At 35.3% G+C, this 23,158-nt stretch overlaps 1 protein-coding gene across 4 annotated transcripts in view; it reads left to right on the top strand.

Moving 5' to 3' along the window:
• The window catches only part of SMAP1 (small ArfGAP 1), a 155,087-nt gene that overhangs the window by 23,377 nt on the left and 108,552 nt on the right, over positions 1–23,158 (top strand). For all 4 annotated transcript variants that reach the window (XM_080807184.1, XM_080807182.1, XM_080807183.1 and 1 more), the window contains exon 2: positions 14,364–14,497. In XM_080807184.1, coding sequence (XP_080663310.1) covers positions 14,364–14,497 — 134 coding nt within the window. The remainder of the gene's footprint in view (positions 1–14,363; positions 14,498–23,158) is intronic.

Below are 23,158 nucleotides of genomic sequence, written 5' to 3' on the forward strand. Positions count from 1 at the left end.
TTTTGATTTGCATTTCCCTGATGGCTTATGGTTTTGAACATCTTTTTCATGTGCTTATTTTGCCATCTGTATATTTTCTTCAGTGAAACGTCTTTCATTTTCTAATTGATTTTTTTTTTTACTGAGTTGTGTTTTTTCCTAGTAGACTTTTTAAGAGCAGTTTTAGGTTCATAGCAAAATTAATAAGGTACAGAGATTTTTCATCTACCCCTTGCCTCTACACATGTGTACTTTCCTCCATTATCAAGATAGTGTTGAGTTTTGAAAGTGCTTTGTATACTTTAGACATTAGTCTTTTGTCAGATATATGCAACTATTTTCTCCTGTAGCATGTCTTTGCATCCTTTTCACATGGTCTTTTTTTTTTTTTTAAGATTTTATTTATTTGAGAGAGAGTGAGAGCACAAGCAAGGTGAGGGGCAGAGGGAGAGGGAGAAGCAGATTCCCCACTGAGCAGGGAGCCCGATGTGGGGCTCGATCCCAGGACCCTGAGATCACAACCTGAGCCAAAGGCGGATGCTTAACGAACTGAGCCACTCAGGTGTCCCTGAACAAAAGTTTTAATTTTGATGACGTCCGATTTATTAATTTTTCTTTTTATGGATTATATATTTTTGGGCAAGTTTATGGATTCTTTCCTAATCAAATTCTGAAGATTTTCTCCCATGCTGTTTAAAAGTTTTACCATTCTGTATTTATGGCCATTTTTCATTTTGAGTTGCTTTTTGTATATGATACAGGTATGAACCCAAATTAATTTTTTTTGTATGTGGGTATTCGGTGTTCCAGCACCATTGCTTGCAAAAATGTCTTTTCTCTGAATTGCCTTTCCACTTTTCTCAAAAATCAACCACAGCTATCTGGGAGAACCTCTGGATTTTGTTATGTCCCATTGATCTCTTTGTTTACTTTTATGCTAATATTACAATATCCATATTATTGTAGCTTTATAATAAGTCTTGGAGTCATGTAATATAAGTCCTCCAACTTTGCTATTCTTTTTCAAAGTTGTTTGCTATTCTAGGTTCCTTGAATTTCCTATGAATTTTAGAACTAGTTTGTCCATTTCTACAAAGTTATGTTCTGGGATTTTAGTTGAACTTGCTTTAAGTACGTAGATCCATTTGGGAGAGAATGGACATCTTTAACAACATAAGAGCCTTCCAATCCATGAGCAAAGTATATCTCTCCATTTATTTGCATCTTATTTCTCTCAGCAGTATTTTGCAGTCAGATGCTCTACCCATGAGCTATACCCCCTCTCAGCAGTATTTTGTAGTCTTCAAGATGCAGATCTTATTTATCTTCTGTCAGGTTTATTTCTAAGCAGTTTTTATTTTTAAATGTTATTGTAAATGGATTTTTTAACTTTTTTTTTTTTTAAGATTTTAAGTAATCTTTACACCCAGTGTGGGGCTCACACTCACAACCCTGAGTTGTGTGCTCCATTGACCAAGCCAGTTAGGTACCCCAAACATTTCAATTTCTGATTGTTGTTGGAATATGGAAATATAGTAGGTTTTTGCATATTTGTCTTGTATCCTGAAACCTTGCTGACCTCGTGTATTTGTTTTAATAGCTTTTTTATAGATACCTATCTCCTACCTAGATGATTGTCATCCTCAAAGATAATTTTTACTTCCTCCCCAATTTGGATACCTCTTTTTCTTACCTTATTTCAGTAGCTAGAACCTTCAGTAAAATAAGAGTGGTGACAGTGGACTTACTTGTCTCATTCATGATGTTAAAGGAGAAAACATGCAAACTTTCACCCTTTAATATGTGTTGGCCAAAAGTTTTTCACAGATTTTTTTATTGAATTGAGGAAGTCCCCCTCTTTCTAGTTTTCAGAGATTTTTTAAAAATCAGAAATGGATGTTGAATAGTATCAGTGCTTTTTCTGCATCTTTTGAGATCATAGTGTTTTGTTGCTGCTGTTCTTTAACATAGGGGATTACATTTGATTTTGATTGAATATTAAACTAACCTTGCATTCCTGGGACAAACCACACTTGGTCATTATCTTTTCCATATATTCCTGAATTTAATTTGTTAAAATTCTATTAAGAGTTTTTGCAAATATTCATGAAGGGTCTTGATTTGTACATTTAATTTTTTATGATGTCCTTGTCTGGTTTTGGTATCAGGGTTATGTTGACCTCTAGAATGAATTGGGAATTACCATCCCCTCCAACTCCCCCACCCCCCCACCCCCACCAGTTTCCTGAAGAGTGTGTGTAGAATTTGTATCATTCCTTAATTGTTTGGTAGATTTCCCTAGTGAAACCACCTGGGTTTTGATGGAAGGTTTTTAACTACAGATCCAGTTTCTTTAATAGAAAGTCTATTTGGTTATCTTTTCCTTGTGGAAAGAGCTCATTTGGATCTTTCAAAGTATCAGTGAAGTTATTAGCATAAAGTTATCCATAATATTCCCTTATTATTTTTCTAGTATCTTTAGAATCTGTAATGATGCCACTTCTCTCCTTCCTGATATTGGTCATTTGTGTTTTATCTCCTTTTCTTAATCAGTTGGGCTAAAGGTTTGTCAGTTTTACTGATATTTTCAAATAATCACCTTTTATTTTCATTGACCTTCTTTGTTGTTTTCCTTTTTTGTTTCATTGATTTCTGTCCTCTTTATGTCACCATTGTTTTTGAAAGATATTTTAGCTGGTAAACAGTTCTCAGTGTACAAAATTTCACTTTCAGTACTTTGAAGATGTTTCACTGTCTTCTAGGTAGCATTATTTCTTTTTTTCTTTTGTAGCATTATTTCTTTTTTTTTTTTTTTTAAAGATTTTATTTCTTTATTTGACAGACATAGATCACAAATAGGCAGAGAGGCAGGCAGAGAGAGGGGAGGAAGCAGGCTCCCCGCTGAGCAGAGAGCCCGATGCGGGGCTCGATCCCAGGACCCTGGGATCATGACCTGAGCCGAAGGCAGAGGCTTTAACCCACTGAGCCACCCAGGCGCCCCTGTAGCATTATTTCTGATGAGAAAATTGTCATCGTTTTATTTGTTTCTTTTTACGTTATGCATTATTTCCCCTAACTGCTTCTAAGATTTTTCAGTTCGTCTGTGGTTTTAAACATTTATGTTATGATGTACCTTTGGGAGATCTTTGTTTCTTGCCTTTAGAAAGGCTAGAAAATAGACATTTTTTAAAAGGTTTTATTTATTTATTTGAGGGAGAGAATATGAGTGAGGGGGAAAAGGCAGAGGGAGAAGCAGAAGCCCTACTGAGCAGAGTCTGACATGGGACTCAAGTCCCAGGACCCTGGGATCATGACCTGAGTCAAAGGCAGATACTTAACTGCCTGAGCCACCCAGGAGCCCTGAAAATAGACATTTAAAACCTAATATTAAAAACGTATAAATTGAACACATTTTCAAGTTGTATTTTTAGGTGACTTTGTTTCTGATTATACCATTTAAATAGAACTAGGACTTTTTTTTCTTTAATATCCTGGGGAGACAATTTTGTTGTTGCTTCTTACTTTTCTTAGTTATCTTTATCAGAAGAGCTTAAAAAATGTCAATTTTTAAGTTTAATGTATCTATTTTATTGCTTTTGATTGGGAAAGAAAAAGTTATGTGACTTTGTCACTTGCTGATTTTCTCAGAACAGGTTTTGTTAAAAAAATGAAAACAGACTATTTTATTCTTGTTCCCTCCTCCACACAAGTTCTCTTTCCAGTAATTCTTTCTTTAAGATTTTATTTATTTATTTGAGAGAGAGAGAGGGAGAGAGGGAGCACAAGCCTGGAGCTGGGGTGAGGGAGAAGCAGGCCTCACGCTGAGCAGGGAGCCCAATGCAGGGCTCAGTCCCAGAACCCTGGGATCATAACCTGGGCTAAAGGCAGATGCTTAACTGACTGAGCCACCCAGGTGCCCTATTGGAAAGAGGGCACTCTTTGCAATATTTTAAATATTTTCTTGGTCATTGGCATTAGGGTAAATAAATATGTCTTGTCCTATTTCAGCTTAAAGAATTTCTTTGTTCAGTGATAACTGAGCATATTAATATATTTAGTCTTACTTCAGTCTTAACTTGTAAGGAAATTCTTGAGTCTCAGTTGATTCCCAGTGCCTCATTCACTTTTTGCCCGTAAGCTGTTACTGTTCTTGTATTTCTTATAACTATGATCCATTTTTCTAGTAGTATTCTTCTCACAAGGCTCAGAGTTAGCAAATTTCCTTTTTGTATCACTGTGGATTATGTACACAAATATTTTTGAGGTTTGCAAAAAAAAATTATACTGCTAGAAACTTAAAGAAACAGACAAATTAACAAAACAAGAAAATAAAATCTAAAATGTAATAATTCCTCTTAAGTGGTCAGGAGAAATCTTAAAAATATTTCAGTGTTACTAGAAGTTGGGCTAGGGAAGTAGGTGTAGTTGACCATGATGGTCCTTATAAGTTGCTTAGGGGAATTAAACTTTATCTGATGGGTTATAAATCTGAAAAGCAATTTTTGGATCCAGGAGGTTATTTCAGAGGACATTGTAGTAATCTAGGACTCTGGCTGATAAGATCCTGAACTGGGGCACAGGCCCACCTGGAATGAGATTAAAGTCATGGATTTGAAAAAAATTAAAAGATAAAATGATTAGTAAAAAATAAAATGACCAGAGTGTTTGCTTGATTGGTTATGGATGATGAAAGAGGAGTAAGAATGACTTCTTTATTTTTCACCTTAAGTCATTAGTAGATAGTGTTGTTATCAACTGAGTTGGAGGAATCAGGAAGAACTCTGTGTGTATGTGTGTGTGTGTGTGAGAGAGAGAGAGAGAGAAAGAGAGAGAGACAGACAGAGGAGGATGAGAGAGAGGGGCTAAATGGAGAAGTGAATTCCATCTTGGACATGTTTAACTGGTGATGCTGTGGTATCCAAGTTGGTTATTAAGAATCTGATGCTTAGAGAAAAGATCAGTGCCAGAAATATACCACATTTTCTAAATTAAAAAAAATAACTTTGTGTTTCTGATTTTGAGAAGTTTCATAATTAATTTGTAACTTTAATGTTTTATTTCTTTTTAAAAATTATTATGTATCATAATCAGTGGAATAGGAAGTATAGATTTTTGTCTTTTAATAGTAGTAGATGAAATTAGCAAGAGAAAGTGTGTAATACAGAGAAAAGGACATGTTAGTCTTACAAAGAATGATTTGTAGATAATAGAGTGCTTTCATATGGATTTTATCTTTCAATGTTCATAGTGGTCATTTGAATAAGGAAGATGGCATTTTAATTTTCAGATGAAGAAACTGATGTTCAGAGAAGTGTGAATGCAGGGATTTTTTTTTTTTTTTTTACTTTTTATTATAGTTCTCTGTTGAATGATTATGTGTAAGTATTTTTTTCATTTATTATTCATTTCTACAAATGAAAGCATATAAGATGATGAAGGAGGCCGCCTGGGTGGCTCAGTGGGTTAAGCCTCTGCCTTCGGCTCTGGTCATGATCTCAGGGTCCTGGGATCCAGCCCCGCATCGGGCTCTCTGCTCCGCAAGCAAGGAGCCTGCTTCTCCGTCTCTCTCTGCCTGCCTCTCTGCGCCTACTGATCTCTCTCTCTGTCAAATAAATAAATAAAATCTTTAAAAAAAAAAAGAAGATGACGGAGACTATTAATAGAATACTCTCCCCCACCATTTCCTAGTCTTCAAATGTTAACATTTTACCACGTTTGTTTTCTTCCATGTATATAGAGATACACACACACATGCACACACATACTTCCTTTTTGTTGGACTCTTAGATATGCTCCCATACCCCTAAATGTGTCAGTGTTTATCTTCTAAAAATAAGGACCTTCTTATATAACCACAGTACAATTATCAAAATGGGAAATCATAATTGATACGATACTGTTTCCTAATCTGTAGACCTTACTCAGATTTCACCAGTTGTCCCAATAATGTCAGGAATAAATTTTTGATTTCTCAGGTTCAACAAATATGAATGAAAGATGGTGTCATGTAAATAAGCAGACTTTTAGATTGATGTCAGAGCATTTGTAAGCACAGTCTGCTTTAAAAAAAAAAACCAACTTTATTTGAGAGAGAGCACATGCATGTGCATGGGCAGGGGAAGGGACAGAGAGGAGGAGAGAAGCAGGTGCCCCACTGAGCAGGGAGCCTGACATGGGACCTGATCCCAGGACTCTGGGATCATGGCCTGAGTGAAAGGCAGACTTTATTTTTTCTTTTTTAAATTATTTTTATTAACGTATAATGTCCCAGGGGTACAGGTTTGTGAATCGTCAGGCTTACACACTTCACAGCACTCACCATATCACATACCCTCCCCAATGTTCGTAACCCAACCACCTTCTCCATACCCCTTTCCCCACAGCAACCCTCAGTTTTTTTTCCCACATTGTACGTCTATTGCTTTATTATTATTTTTTTTAGTATATGTGCTGCCAAAGCGAGCACTGCTTTATTATTTTTAAAAAATTTTTAATTAAGTATTTTATTAACATATAATGTATTATTATTTTTTTAAAGATTTTTATTTATTTATTTGACAGAGAGAGAGAGATTATAAGTGGGCAGAGAGGCAGGCAGAGAGAGAGGGAGGCAGGTTCCCTGCCAAGCAGAGAGCCCGATGCGGGGCTCGATCCCAGGAGCCTGAGATCATGACCCAAGCTGAAGGCAGAGGCTTAACCCACTGAGCCACCCAGGCACCCCTATAATGTATTATTTGCCCCAGGGGTACGGGTCTGTGAATCGTCAGGCTTACACACGTCACAGCACTCGCCATAGCACATACCCTCCCCGATGTCCATAACCCAATCACCCTCTCCATACCCCGTTCCCCCCAGCAACCCTGTTTGTTTTGTGAGATTAAGAGTCTCTTATGGTTTGTCTCCCTCGGAACTAGAGAGTATTATGCTGAATGAAATAAGTCAATCAGAGAAAGACAATTATCATATGATCTCCCTGATATGAGGAATTTGAGAGACAGAATGAGGGTTTTGAGGGGTAGGGATGGAAAAAAATGAAAGGCAGACTTTTAACGGACTAAGCTACACAGGGGCCCTAACACAGTGTGCTTTCTTAAGATAATGGACATAAGTCTCTCTGAATATATTTGCCTGCTCTATTTCCTGCAGTTAGACTTTGAGGTTTGGAGAGAGTACGGTAGATTGCTTTTGGTTTTTGCCTTATAACCCCTTCCAATTCCTGGGAGAATAGCAATGCATGCCCCAAATATTCTTTGCAGGAATCTTAGAGTTATTTTTCTTACTTAGTTTTATTTTCTCTCTTGTCTTTCTTTCATACATACTAAGCACGTGCTGGGCACTGAATTAAAATGCTGGGAGTCTGTATATGTACTGATTATGCTGATTTATTTTTAGGGACTACAAATAGTTTGAGCAACAACCATTTACAAGTATTTCATAGCAAGTGTTTTATTACTGTATTTGATGTAAGGATGCAAAAGTTGCCCTTCACAGACCCTTTAAAAAAATAAACAAAACCTCATCGGTATTGCTTAAACATGCCTTAAACATTTCTTAAGGTATGCCTTAAACCTGATGAAGGCATATCCACTTTCGCAGGTCCATTGTGCTTATTGTTGCTTTTGCCTTAATTCCTCTTGCCCACATAGCTGCATAGTTTGTTCCCCTACCTTCTTCAGATCTCTGGTGAAATACAGCTTTTCCTGACCAAATAACAATTACCTCTCCCTTCCTCCTTTCCATCTGTACTCCTTATCCATTTTTCCTTTATTTTTCTCCATAATACTCACTGCTGTTAACACACTGTTACTTTTACATGTTATTATACAGCTTTCCATTGAAATTTAAGCTCCATGAGGGCAGGCGTTTAATCTGTTTTATTTATCACTGGATCTCCAGAGTCCTTGTGCAAGGTACAGTAGAAGATACAGTAGTACCTTGAAATAGCAAGCACTCAGTAAATATTTGTTGGTTAAATACATGTGTTGCTATTCTGAGTCTAACAGACTTAAAAAAGAAAAAAAAATTTTGAGGGAATTATTTAAATTCTGCAACTTAAATGATCTTTCTGAATGGAGAGGTTTTAAGGAAATTTTTGTGAGCTCATTTTTTTAGTAATCATAGTCACTTGGCTTCTATTAATGTTTTATATACCAGCTTCCAGGAAGTGATTGATTAAAATAACATGACTCTTCTAATCAGCATTGTAGTGACTCTTTAAAGCTTGTAAAGTCACTTGGAAACCCTGATTACCAAATGTAGTCCCTTCATGTCATCTTTTAGCATCACTGATTCTACTTAAGAGGAAAACATGAATTTGAGGTGGGTCAGCCATAGGTGACTAGGCCATACCAAAGCATGTTAGTTACTTTCAGATTAAAAAAAAAAAAGAACATTGTATTTCCTTTTTAGTAAAACCTTGTATGTTAAAATACTTAATATTTTAAAAAATGAAACGTTCTGTTGTATACGTTTTTGGAAGAAACGGTTTGGCAATAGAATAATTATTGTTGAAATACTACGTATGGAACTTTAAACTTTTTGTTTAATTCTGAAGTCTTTTTTTTAAGATTTATTTATTTGAGAGAGAGAGAGAACAGGTGTGTGCAGGGAGGGGAGGAGGGAGAGAATCTCAAGCAAACTCTCACTTACCCATGAGATCATACATTTAAAGAAATGTATACAGGTTTTTTTAAGCACAGCCTTATTGAGATAACTTACATACTGTAAAATTCACTTATTTTAAGTGTGTAATACAATGATTTTTAATGTATTAACAGAATTTTGCAGCTATCACCATAGATTTTAGAACATACCCATCATTCCCAAAAGGCCCCTCCTCATGCTTATTTTCAATGATTCCCCTCCCCCCAGCACACATACAGGTTCTTTTGCAAGTTTGTAGTTTGGTTGTTTACAATGTAGAAAACATGTTTTAGGAGTTCTTTGTTGGTTCTCTTGCTGATCTACAAATGAACATAAATCTATAACCTAAGCTGACCATGAGCAGTGAAAGGCTCGGGTAAAGAACAAAGGGTTTTGGGATAGGAAAAGAGAAAGGGCTTCTTCCTTGTTTCATGCTTGATTGTGGACAGTATTTTGATACAGGCTGTTCTCTTTAGGATCTTTTATTGCTTTTTAACGGTGTGTCCCTTTCCCTAGGCATCCACTACTGTGATGCTGTCATATGAAAATACTCTTTAAGTCTTAGTTGATTTTGCCCTTGTCCTCTTCTCTCCCACCTTGATCAAAATTCTCTGTCCTTTACAATTTCCTTCTCCAACAAATTAAACCAAATCCAGTTCTTCTGCGTCTAATCTTCAGTATTATGGGGAAAGAAATAAAGTGAACTTGAAATCTTGTGAGTAGCTCTCTGATACTTTTGGAGAGTTGAAAAGATTATTTGCATCTTTAAATCTATATTATTGGCCTCAACAGTAAGTGACTTGGCATGTCAAAAAGTTGACAGAATAAAGTAAAAGTAGTCAGCCAGTGTAAAGGAATTTTGTTTGGAAGGTTGGAATTATTATAGTAGGAGATGTGCAATTTCCACAGTTGAATTTTGGGATCAGTCTGTGGCATAGTCTTGGCTTTTTCTCTCTCCCTTTCTAGCATTTGACTCTAAGTTTCTTAGTCCTGAAAATGGTGTGATAATACTACCTATCTCACATATTTATTAGGATTACATTCCAGACAGTGTATCTGGAATTATGATGAATGACGGCTTGCATATTCAGTAGGGCAGTGGTTTCCTCTAAAATTATACCTCCCAGCAGTTTTGGTAGCAGAACTCAGGTGGCTGAAGGTCTTAGCTATCATTTGTAAACTAGAGACCGCCTATGTTTTTATACCAGATGTTACAATGAATAGAGAGTATACAGAGATCAATAAAATGATCCTATTCTCAAACAGAATATTTTTAGAAAACTTAGCTAAAACAGTTAACTGTAGGTCATTGTGATAAAGGTTACAAAAGTTTTCGGGGAATTGGAGAAGGCTTTATAGAAGAACTAAGTCTTAAAAAGAAATGACAGTTAGCAGTTAGTGTTATATTCTCTGCTCCTTGTCTCTTTATTTTCTATTTATAAAAAAATTCAAAGTAGCTTTTCTGTTAGTCTGTCATGGTAATCAGAAACTTAAGAGAAATTTCTTCTCATCTTCTTTCTCAAATGGTATGAAAGCTACAAGATAAGTATATTCAGTTCTCAGTAAAATTCTTGTTCATTGTTTAGATATATTTTAAAATTGTTTAGATATGTAATAAGTTACTGTTTCATAATCCTCATTTTCCCACTTTCTACAGAGTTTCCTTATCTTAAAACTGTCTTTCGTCTCTGTTTGAAGGTTATTAGCCACTTGGTACTTGGTATTTAGGTGCATATATATCACAACTCGAATTCAAATTTGTATTTATATAAAAGAAACTTAATAATAATTAGATGCTGAATTATTATCATTATTATTATTATTTATTTATTTGGCTATAGCCTTACAGCGTAGTGGAAACTCTTCAAGGTTGGAAGGGAGAGATATGGTTCATTTTACCTAGAATGTACAGATGGGGTCTGTGATCAAAGGAGGGAGACTGATACAAAGCGAAGGTTAAGCAAAGCTTTATTTTCACACCAGGCATCAGAAAACAGACTGACGGGTCAGGGTCTCGGGTGAGAGCAACCCCGCCCCCATCTTACAGACTAGTTTTATAGGGCATAACTGCAGACCTCAAGGTATGTGGCTTTAGCTGATTGGATGTTGCCACCTGTCTCGGCTTATTAGGTTGTTTATTCCTGGAATTGACACCCGGAACTGATACCAGGAATTGCTGGGGCGTGTATTCCCAGAATTAAGTCCGTGGATGTAAACAATATGACTACCTAGGCAATATGGAGTCGCTTTGGCTAAGCAGGTCCTAATAGTGAAACAGGTTTTAACATTAAATTGGCCCTAACTGTACTTTGTCCAGACTTTACCTGTTATAACTGGACTTATCTTTCAGTAATCATCTCAAATGCCACTGTCCCTACAAAACTTGTACTAATATCCCTGGCCAAAATTCATCTTTTCCTCTTCTGTGCTCCCCCATCATTGGTACATATGCTGTAACCATTGTATGACTTTCTAGAGTACAAGTCCTTGAAGGCAGAAAACCTGTGTTTTGTCTTCTTCATCTAATACCTTCGTAAAAAACAGACACTTAATACATATTTGGTGATTTAAATTGAATCTGGAAAACTAAGATCTGATGAAACTGTGCTTTATTATTCTTTAATACCTCTTAGAATTTTGGCTCTGAAATAAAGGATTAAATCTCTGGCACATTTTACTTCCTGTCACCAACAATCAAATATAATTCACATTGAATTAGGTAGATTACAGGCTTAGATGCTATAACAAGAAGACCCCCAGTTACTGTGGCTACTCTATAGAGTAGTTGTGTCATCTTCAGCATGGGGCTTTTAACATCTGAGACCAAGACATTGGGCTCATTTTTTTTTTTTAAAGGTTATATTTATTTATTTGAGAGAGAGAGAGAGAGATCACAAGTAGGCAGAGAGGCAGGCAGAGGGGGAGGGAGAAGCAGGTGTCATTTCTCAAACTTAAAAGCAGGATATTTGGTATAAATTGTATATGCATGAACTACTTCCTAAAGAATTTTGGAGAGGAATGTGTTTAGTTTTACTGTGTTGTAATTACTGGCTTCAGTGTTATTTTGTAGATTAAATCTCACCTTGAGATAAAAAGGATGTACTTAAAATAGAAGTCTAATAAATGTTTTAAGAAGCTTGGTTTTTATTGATATCCCATACTGTGTATGTTTTTTTTCATAATCAGGTGATTTATAAAAGTCCATTAGGTATAAACTTCTGAATAGTTGACATAATTATCAGATATTATGTTTATTTTTCCATTTTTACTTTGATTATACAAGCAATATATGAAAATAATCATAAGAATATTTAAAATTACATTTTTCGCAGAGGTAGAACAAGGAATCCTAAAATTTGTATGGAACTGGAAAAGTCCCCAAATAGCCAGGGGAATGTTGAAAAAGAAAACCAAAGCTGGGGCTATCACAATGCCTGACTTCAAGCCATATTACAAAGCTGTGATCATCAAGACAGCATGGTACTAGCTCAAAAACAAACAGATAGATCGATGGGACAGAATAGAGAGCCCTGAAATAGACCCTTAACTCTGTGGTCAGCTTATCTTCAACAAAGCAGGAAAGACTATCCAATAGAAAGAAGACAGTCTCTCCACTAAATTGTGCTGGGAAAATTGGACAGACAACATTTAGAAGAATGAAACTGGACCATTCTCTTATACCATACACAAAGATAAACTCCAAATGAATGAAAGACCTAAATGTGAGACAGGAATCCATCAAAACTCCTAGAGATCACAGGCAGCAACCTTTTTGACCTTGGCCACAGCAGCTTCTTACAGACACATCTCTAAAGGCAAGGGAAACAAAAGCAAAAATGAACTGTTGGGATTTGATTAAGATAAAAGGCTTCTGCATGGCAAAGGACACAGTCAACAAAACTAACAGGCAACCTATGGAATGGGAAAAGATATTTGCAAATGACATATTAGATAAAGGGCTGGTATCCAAGGTCTATAAACAGCTTAATCAAACTCACCACCCAAAAAACAAATAATCCAGTCAGGAAATGGGCAGAAGACATGAACCGACACTTTGCCAAAGAAGACATCCAAATGGTCACAGACACATGAAAAAATGCTCCACATCATTTGCCGTCAGGGAAATACAAATCAAACCCACAATGAGATACCACCTTCCATCAGTTAGAATGGCTAAAATTCATGAGACAGGGAACAACAGATGTTGGTGAGGATGTGGAGAAAGGGGAACCCTCTTACACTGTTAGTAGGAATGCAAGCTGGTATAGCCAGTCTGGAAAACAGTATGGAGGTTCCTCAAGAAGTTAAAAATACAGCTACCTTACAAGCCAATAATTGCACTACTGGGTGTTTACCCCAAAGTACAGATGTAGTGAAAGGAATGAGCACCTGCACCCCAATGTTCATAGCAGCAGTGTCCACAACAGCCAAAATTGTGGAAGGAGCTGAGATGCCCTTCAGTAGATGAATGGATAAAGAAGATGTGGTTCATATATACAATGGAGTATTACTCAGCTATCAGAAAGGATGAATACCTACCATTTACATCGACATGGATGGAACTGGAGGGAATTATGCTAAGTGAAACAAGTCAATCAGAGGAAGACAATTACTCTCATACATGTTTTTTATGGTTTCACTCATGTGTGGAATATAAGGAATAGTGCAGAGGATCACAGGGGAAGTGAGGGAAGACTGGATGGGAGGAAATCAGAAAGGGAGACAAACCATGGGAGACTCTTGACTCCAGGAAACAGAGTTGTGGAAAGGGAGGTGGGTGGAGGGATGGAGTAGCTGGGTGATAGGCATTAGGGAGGGCATGCGATGTGATGAGCACTGGGTGTTATACTCAACTGGTGAATCTTTGAACACTACATCAAAAACTAATGATGTACTATATATTGGCTAATGGAATTTAAATTAAAAAAAGGATATTTAAAATTATTAAGAAAATACATTCAAAGACATAAAGAATAGTACAGCTAAGGCTTTGTAGTCTTTTATCTTTATGTGGATTTCTCTACCATGTTTTTCAGAATTTTTAAACAATGATCCAAAGAACTAACATTTTATAGCACACCATAGTTTATCTATAACTTTTCTTAATTCAGGGTTATAGTTGGGATTTATTCATGTTATTATAAGGCTTCTTGAGGCAGACTTTAACTGTTTCTCAGTCTTTCTAACATTTAGTTGATTAAAAGATTTCTTTTCCAATGTGTTGAATCTAAAATGGAGATTTTAAAGGGTTTTTTCCCTACTAGAGAGCTCGTACATGTTTTTTATGTTTATTGGTTATACATTTCTTCTGTGAATTACCCATTCATATCTTTTTGCACATTTTTCTTTTAGGTTGGTTGTGTGTTTCTTACTAATGTCTTCATTTCATTAAAAACTCTATGATTTATATTTGTTGGTAATCTTTTAAGGAACACCTTACACATTTAATGAAGAACTTTTTACTGTGGGATTTTACTGTACCTGGTTCAAATATGCTAAGTGAAAACACTGTTCACATAAATTAGTTTTAAATTTTTAGATAGGTTTGGGAAAGTTTCTAGAAAAGCAAAATTAGTAAATTCATTTAAGTTTTTGAAGGTTGATTTATAAGCTTGCTGTTGGTGCCATTTGAAATTCTGTAAGGCTCCATTATAATTGTGTAAAAAATCAGAATGCTGCTTAAAAGCTGCCATAATATTTACTTTAGTTTTTAATATTTATCTTTTTTTCTCCTTGATTAGGTCCTCGGTGGGCTTCCTGGAATATTGGTGTGTTTATTTGCATCAGATGTGCTGGAATCCATAGAAACCTTGGGGTTCATATATCCAGGGTCAAGTCAGTCAACCTAGACCAATGGACACCAGAACAGATACAGGTAAACATTACCTTATTTAGAGATTATTTACAATATTTAAAATGAATTTAAAGTCTTTAACCCTTCTTGCATCTAAAGGTTAACACTGAAATGGAGTATATTGAAATGGCAGGTGCCACATATGAAATTTGGATGTTAACCAAAGAACACAGAAATTGGCATGGATAGGGTGAAGTAAGGGTGAAAGAATAGAATATAATGTTGGGGGGAGTGGGTCATAAATAAATAAAGATTTGGATAAAGAAAGTAAAACTCCTGTGTTAAAGATATATTTATGCCAAAGTAAATTCTAGATAGAGTCAAGATTTAAATTAAAAAAAAAAATTAGAAATACTTGAAAACAATAGCCAAGAGATCTTCAGGCTATAAAGTCAAGCATAGCTTTTTTAGTTCACTCTTAAATCAGTTTTTGAGGATTTTGCTGGCTAGGACATAAAACGAAATATGGCACTTTATGTATTTTCCTAATCCTTGAGGAGAAAATTTACTTGTTTTATCAAGGAAGTAGAGCTTTTTGAACATTGCATATAAGGCTCTGTTCTTGATAATATCTCTGTAGTAACTGTGGTAACAGATTTCATAGTGTTGTTTAAGTTGTCTTCAAGAAAATGTGATACAGTGTACCTTGAAAATGTAACTTGGTGTTTGTAATGGCTTATGGAGGTACAACACATTCAAGACCCAAGGTGTATTGCCTTTTTAATGGTTCATTTCCCCTAAGGACAAAACATGAAATCCTTGGACAATTCAGTTTTCCAGAAATAATATTTTTCTCAGCTAGCCTGTTAAAAGGAATTGAATAAAGGTTTATTTGAGGTGGGCAGCTGTTTTTTTTCCTATACCTGAGAGCAGTTTCCCAGTCAGAGGGCTGCATCTGAAATTCACTGGTTTTCTGCGGAATAGGTTATAGTTACACAGCAAGATACTGAATTATTAAAAATGGCAGGCTTTTGAAAACAACTATTAAGTAATATACAGTCTTTGAAATTGTATTCGAACATCATTTATATGGTTCCAACTGTCATCTTCTTGAAATAAGAATTACTGTTTTGGAATGCAAGACTTTTGATGAGTAATTATCACCAGAGGGTGCTCTGTATGACTATATACCACAGAGCTCCTCTTTCAGTGTTCTGTGATAAGAAATAAGGTTAGGATGCGCTCACTTAAAAATTAAATGAATAGACAATGAAATTTTATTAAAAAAAAGTATAGAAAAAAGTATGAAGAAGCTTAATCACACAGACAGATGAGTAAGCCATCCAGTATTCTTATGATGGGCCTTGTAAGTACTTGCAAGCAAAGCCAGAGTTGTTCTTTAAAAAATCACTCTGGGACTGATATACAATATGAATGAGTAAGTAATTGGTGAAGGCCCCAAGGTTCCATTCTATAAAGTACAACCTTTATTTTAACCTAGAAAATTTCAAGGCAGCTGATTCTAAAAACGCAGTAGAACAAAGTGATTTACAAAGTTGTCTTTAGATAGTCAGACTGCCAGAGTTAGACCTAGGTACTCCTGATAGGATACTTAATCTCAGGGTACCTCAGTTTCTTCATTTATGAAGTGGGAATAGTAAGAATGTCTTCTTCTGTGCGTTGCTGTGAAGATAGAATAAGTTAATATGGGGAAAGCATTTAGAACAGTACATGGCACATTTTAAATACCTGATGTTAGCTTACCAGTTATTAGTAATATTAGTCCATTTATTCATTGTTTAAAACCTTCAGTATTGCTGCCTTGAGTATCTTTCTGATCTTAAGCAATGTGGCTTCCTAGTAAATCTGTGATGAACTGGTAACTAAGTGTACTACTGAGTTAATAAACAGATTGATTCATTGTGTGGCTTAGAGTATTAATTACTTTTTGAGGATGTTTGTGAAATAGAATTAATTCATTTTTAGTAATATTGGATGCTAAGGCATTTTGAGATGATTAGGTAAACATATCAGTTGTCTATTGAGGTTGTTTGTTACTCAGATTTAAACATATCCTTTTCCCTGTGATGGTAGGTATGTTTGATATAATCCAACTCTGTTTATACGTGCGCATTTTATTTTATTTTTTACTTAAAAAAATCGAAGCGTAATTACAGAGACCAAAATTTACAGGTGTGAGTTTTATGTGTCTTGACAAATGTCTGTACTGTGTCACCAATACCCCAATGAAGATACACAGAGCATTTTCATCATCCTAGAAAATTTCCTTGTGCCAATTTATAGTCAGGTTCTCTAGGGGCAACCACTACACTGATGTCTGTACCCGTAGGTTGCTGTACATTGAGATTTTTATTTCTTGGAGCTTGTTCTTACTAACTCTGACTCTTCATTCAGATTAGGAAGAGTGACGATCACAGTGTGATTTAGTGTTCTTACTCATATGACATTTTATAAGAATTTCTTGGATATTTAAAAAAAAAAAGCTCAGGAGGCATTTATTTGCAAGTATTTTACTGCATATACTTCTACCCTATGTCTTCCCTGACCACCAACCCCAACAGTTCATGAAAATCATATTTCTAATTTGCAAAGATGATACTTAGTTTTGGGTAGTTTTATATCTTTTTAGATCTTTAATAGCTAATGTGGAAACATGATTTAATCTCTGAACCCAGCTGTTAAATAAAAATATTCTTCTTTTGTGTGTCTCCATAAAATGTAACTACTTAAATTTTGCCGCAGAGCTTCTTATCAACTGACATATACACACCATATTTATATCAATTATTTGTCTACATGTTTTGAGTGTATGAATCAAGTTTTAGGGCATCTGCCATATCACAGTTGGGTTAGAATTGCTTTATGCTTATTTTTCAAAGAAAATTTATCTATCAGAACTTATTTTGATTTTTATTAGCATGGAAACAGAGTTACTCACCTTACATTTTAACCAAAATTCTTTTTTAAAATGTGGTTCATGGTTAGATTAAATGTCTTTCGGCCTGGTGATGGGTATTAAGGAGGGCACGTATTGCAAGGAGCATTAGGTGTGGTGCATAATCAGTGTATCTGGGAACACTGAAAAAAAAAATCTTTTTTTTTTTTTTAATTTTATTTATTTATTTGACAGACAGAGATCACAAGTAGGCAGAGAGGACGGCAGAGAGGGGGGGGAAGAAGGCTCCCCACTGAGCAGAGAGCCCGATGTGGGGCTTGATCCCATGACCCTGAGATCATGACCTGAGCCGAAGGCAGAGGCTTAATCCACTGAGCCACCCAGGCGCCCCGAAAAAAACGATCTTTTGTCTTAGGTTTATTCTCAGGCACTTTTCAGATTTTTAGGAAGGATCACTTTGTACTTTTATAAATACTAAAATCTTTGTTTTTTTTTAATTTTGTACTGGTTCATTAACCCCAAGTATTGAGTATCATTTTTCTCCATTATTTAAAAATTTTTAATAATTCAGTTTTCATTGTACTGAAGGAGTTAAAATGAAAAATACCTTATTTTTACTGCAGAGGAATGTTACTTGTGCCTTCAAGTTTCTTAGCTTACTTTGTGCAGAGTCTTGTAAATTGTGCCGTCTAATAAAACATCTTAGTGGGATTTTGTCCCTATTGCAAAGTATACCGAATGTTTTTGGTATTTATCTTGATAACTTTTGGACCACTTTCAACACTTGACTAACTATAAATCTTTTAGTAATCTTTTTTCACAGGTTCTTTGTTTACTGCTGACTAGTGTCATTTATTGGATATGGTAGTTAGTATTTTCTTGGGAACACCAAGGCCACACAACTGAGATTTATTCATTATAAAATATATTGTGGGGAATTTTACATTTGAAACTGCCCAATTTCCACAGGCCTATGATTTATCCTTAGTGAATTTGCCTGCAACATTTTGTAGGCATTTTTACTCCCTCTGTTAATATCTTTATCATTTTTACTTTAGCTTTGACTGTATTTTGGCTAGAAGGAAAGGTCTTTATACCCAACTCTTCTCACATTCTTGCTTTCTATTAAAACAAAAGAATAGAAGCTTGCTTTCTTCCCATTCCCCCCAAACCCTGCTTTGACTTCAGCTTTTTGTTCTCTTGTTTAGGGGCAGAATGGAAGGGGGTGGCTGCTAGTTTCTCTACCTTTATTTTCATTTGCAGCTTTCCTTTCTGCTTTTCCACCTAATTAAAAAAATTATATGCATTTTGAGGCACATTTAAATTCTTTTTTCTTCTTTGAAATACATTACTCACATACTTCTGCCATTAAAAAAAAGTCTTTCTGATACCATCTTTCCCTCAACAAATAGCTCTTGACTCTGCTGTATTTATTCATTTGTTTGCTTATTCAGCCACTGAACACTTACTAAGTACTCACAGTGTGCCAGTCTCTGTAGTCTAGTGACTAGCTCTTGTCTCCTTTTAGTGGTTGAATTTCTTGAACCAGATCTTTACCTATTATTTCATTTTTTTACCTTACTTCTGCTGCTGTTAACTCTTTTCTGTTCCCATCATTCTGCTGAGTTTGCACTCATAAAGAATACTAGTTACCCCTAATGGCCAAATCCAACTCTTCTCCTCCTCCTTGGTCTTCCTGCTTCACTTGACACTACCCCTGCCTTCTTGAAGGTTTTTCTTTGTGAAAGAAGCTAATGTTACTCGCCATGTCTTCTATTTGGTTTATTTAGTCTCTGTTCTGTTTTGTTTTTACTATTTCTTTTTTTGCCTTTTCCCCCTAGTGGAGGTTTTCTAGTTTTGTCTTTACCCCGTTGTACTTATAGGAGAACTTACTTACCCTCATGGATTTGGTTATTTTTTTGTGCAGATGGTTTCCCCTCTCTGTCCAGTAGTGGCTTCTACGGTGAATTTCCGTTCTTTTTTAGATTGCCTGTTAGAGACCTTTGCTGTTTGTGGACTTACTGATCTTAAGAAACCTTGGATATCCTTGGCATGAAGTAATTGGTAGTTTGCCCTAGCATCCATTTTAATTGTATATTCTTTGAGGCTGGAGTTAGTCAATCTGGTCTGTTCCATAGTACTGAAATTTCAACATGGCTTTACATATCTGTTCACCTTTGTATATTCAGTAATTCATGTGAAGTAGTTAAAATTCTTATTGCTTTAAGAAAAATACTTCACTACAAAACAGAAAGCTGGCTATTAATGTAATGATAGAAGTTAAGAGAAAGGAATAGATATGATGGGGCATGGATTTTTTTTTTCTTCTTGCCAGATAACATTACACATTTGAGTAAAATTAAGAATAGAATATCGGGGGTGCCTGGGTGGCTCAGTCAGTTGGGTGTCTGCCTTGGCTCAGGTCATGATCCCAGGGTCCTGGGATTGGGCCCCACATCGGGCTCCCTGCTCAGCAGGAAGCCTGCTTCTCCCTCTTCTGCTTCCCCTGCTTGTGTTCCCTCTCTCTCTGTCTCTTTCTCTGTCAAATAAGTAAATAAAATCTTTAAAAAAAGAAAGAATAGAATATCAAAATTAACTATTGCTGTTTAGCAGTATCAATAAAACTTCTAAATGTTTCATATGGAAACAGGAAAAAAGGATTTAAGTTATTAATATGTAGCCTTTGTAAATGTTAAGATTAATAGATGCCACTAATCTGCACTTGACACACTTAAAATTTAAATAATTATCTGGTGGTCCAGACTGGCTTCTTAGTTATGCCATTGTTCAGGTTAATCTTAAAAGCTTGTGGTGTCCTGTGGTTCTTACCTCTTTCTTTTGTGTGCCTCATTATGCCATCAGTTCTTAATTCTTTTGTTGCTTCTGTTGCTTTCCATTCTCATTTCTCCTACCATGTCCATGGCTTTAGCTTATTCCTGATCTTCCTGTCACTGTCCCCGCTCCATCACTTTTATATACCATATTCAGAATAATCTTTCTGGAACACTGTTTTGGTCATTTGACTTCTCTTCTAAGAAATTTGTATTGGTTCTCCTCTGAGAATTATAAAAGTTTTTTTTCAAACCAAACCCTTCCCATTCTTTAAAACCCAGCTAAATCCATACTTTAATAAACCTTCAAAATATAGGTTGTGCCTAATTATTTACTACCACATATTGTTATTTACCGTTTGCATGTCTGTTAATTGTAACCTTCCAGTAATTAGGAACTTTACCATATGTGCATTTGTAGTCCTTGTGTTGGCTACCACAGTTGTGAGAACACAGTATGTCCTTAATTTATCAATGGCACACCAAGAACCGTCTTTGGTTTGATATAATTCTGTGAGATGTTTCCTATATTTAGCAATGAATGGGGAGAATGAAGAAAATGAAAAAAAAAATCAAGCATATGCCCCCAATTTGTCCTATATTATTTATACAGTATCTTTTTCATTTCTTTACCTCTTTCCTTTTCTTCCCATGTTCCTATATATATTTAAATTCCCCAAATACGGGGGCGCCTGGGTGGCTCAGTGAGTTAAAGTCTCTGCCTTCGGCTCAGGTCATGATCCCAGGGTCCTAGGATCGAGCCCTGCATCGGGCTCTCTGCTCCGTGGAGAGCCTGCTTTCTCCTCTCTCTCTGCCTGCCTCTCTGCCTACTTGTAATCTCTGTCTGTCGAATAAATAAATAAATAAATAAATCTTTAAATTCCCCAAATACGGAAGCCATAGGAGTATAACTTAAGCTAGTGTGTGGAGGTTCCAAGGAAATATATGCAGGTACTAGATATGTAGTACTTTCTAGCATTTCAAACCACCCAGAACTGAAATTGATTGCCTTGGAAAGTAATGAGTTTGCCATTACTTGAGTGGTTTGTGCAAAGGCTGGACAACCGACTTGGAAATCTGTAGCTGGGATTCAAGCATTGAATGGGCAGATAAGGAATAGTTTAAATGACTCTGAAGTCTCTTCTGTTTTTGAGATTCTTTGATTTTATGTTACCACAGCAATTTGGTTACCACAGCAATTCAAAAACCATTTCATCTTATTATTTGCATTTGAATAAGAATGGTATGTTACAGTTAGAGATGTTATTCAACTTTTTCCTAAAAGTCAGATTCTACCTTATGGTGGAATTCTGCACTCTGGATAAATCACAAGAATGTGACAGTATTCTCAGATTAAATCTGAAAGACAAGTTCTAAAAATGTTTTGAACATTTTTACTCTTTGTGTTCTTTTATAAGGAAAAAAATCACTGACTAGATGGATATAGATTTCTATTTAAACCTTGTTATTCTTAGAAATACCTGTGTAAGTAACTTGGTAGTTTTAGTTTAATTAGCAATAGTTGTATCATACTATTGACTACTTGTCTTAATATAAACTTCTGATCTTTCTTAGAAAAAAAAATTGTCCTTAGGAAGCTAAAATTACAGGTTTTCAGTAATACTCATCAGTATTTACTGTGTTCTATGACCTCCGTTTGAATTCCTGATCAGCCCAGATACAGGGAGAATAGGCAAAAGAGAATTGGTAGATACTTTAAATATTTTTCTGTTGCTAAACAAGTAATTAAATTATAGGTACTTATATTGGTGGTCATGTTGTACCCATTTTCACTATTAAAGTTGGGATGTAAAGGATTATAAAAGATAGGGGATGAAAGTGGCTAAATGTATGGAGGAAGTTTTCTCTCCCTTGATCTTGACATAGTATATTTCAGATAAAATTATGATACATATTATTCTTTAAAAACATATTAAGTTTGTGAAATGAAATTTCAGTGATAGAACTACAACATTCCTGTGAGGAATCTCTGCCATCCTTAGGAAATAGAAAACTGGAACTAGAATATTGATAGGCAATTGAAACTTATATTTAACTTGAATTATCCAGTTGTACAGGTTTGTTTTAATTTATCACACCATTTTTAAACTGTTAAAAGAAGGTGCGATAAGTTACTACGATTTCCATCTGAAGAGGAGAAAGATGCATTCATTATTAAGATAAATTTTACCTGTTTTTATTTTTGTTAATGAGACTACTTAATGAAAATTTAAAAGCATACAGTTGGCTCAGATTATCGTTTCATCACACAGCAGTGGTGTACCTGTAAGATAGTTACACCTGGCTGTGTAGCCACTGTAGCCTTCTTTTGCTTAATGTTTGCATGGTATTTCTTTTTCTTTACGCTTTTGTGTTTAACTGACTTATGTCATTAAATATAAATAGGTTTCTTTTAGACAAGAAATGCCTTTGGTATGTTCTTTCAGTATGTAGTTTAAATTTTTTTTTTAAATTTCAGTGACTTTTTGAAATCAGTTTTTCAGTGTTCTGTCTCCTTGTTTGAGCTTTCTTTAGTGTCACTCTTACATGTAAGTTGGATTTTCATTGTCTAACTCCAATATTTGTCACTTTCTCTTAGATCCTTTTTATTACTTTTTTAAAATTAAAAACTTTAAGGTTTTTTGTCTCTCAAGTTTTTATAGGCCATTATTTGTTCTGTTTATTTTTCTCATGTTCCATTTTATTTCATATTCATTTCTGAAATATTTTTCCTTTTATTTCTAATTCTTTCCTGAGTTTTCATTTGAATTCTGAATATTTCTAATTTCTTTCTTAAATTACATTTTATTTTTAAGTAATCTCTATACCCAACATATGGTTTGAACTTAAAACCCTGAAATCAAGAGACACAGTCTCCACTGACTGAGCCAGCAGGTGGCCCCAAATATTTCTAATTTCTTTTTTTTCCCCCCAAAGATTTTATTTATTTATTTGATAGACAGAGATCACAAGTAGGCAGAGAGACAGGCAGAG

The sequence above is a fragment of the Martes martes genome (genome assembly GCF_963455335.1).
Source record: "Martes martes genome assembly, chromosome: 6".
NCBI classification, from domain to species: Eukaryota; Metazoa; Chordata; class Mammalia; order Carnivora; family Mustelidae; genus Martes; species Martes martes.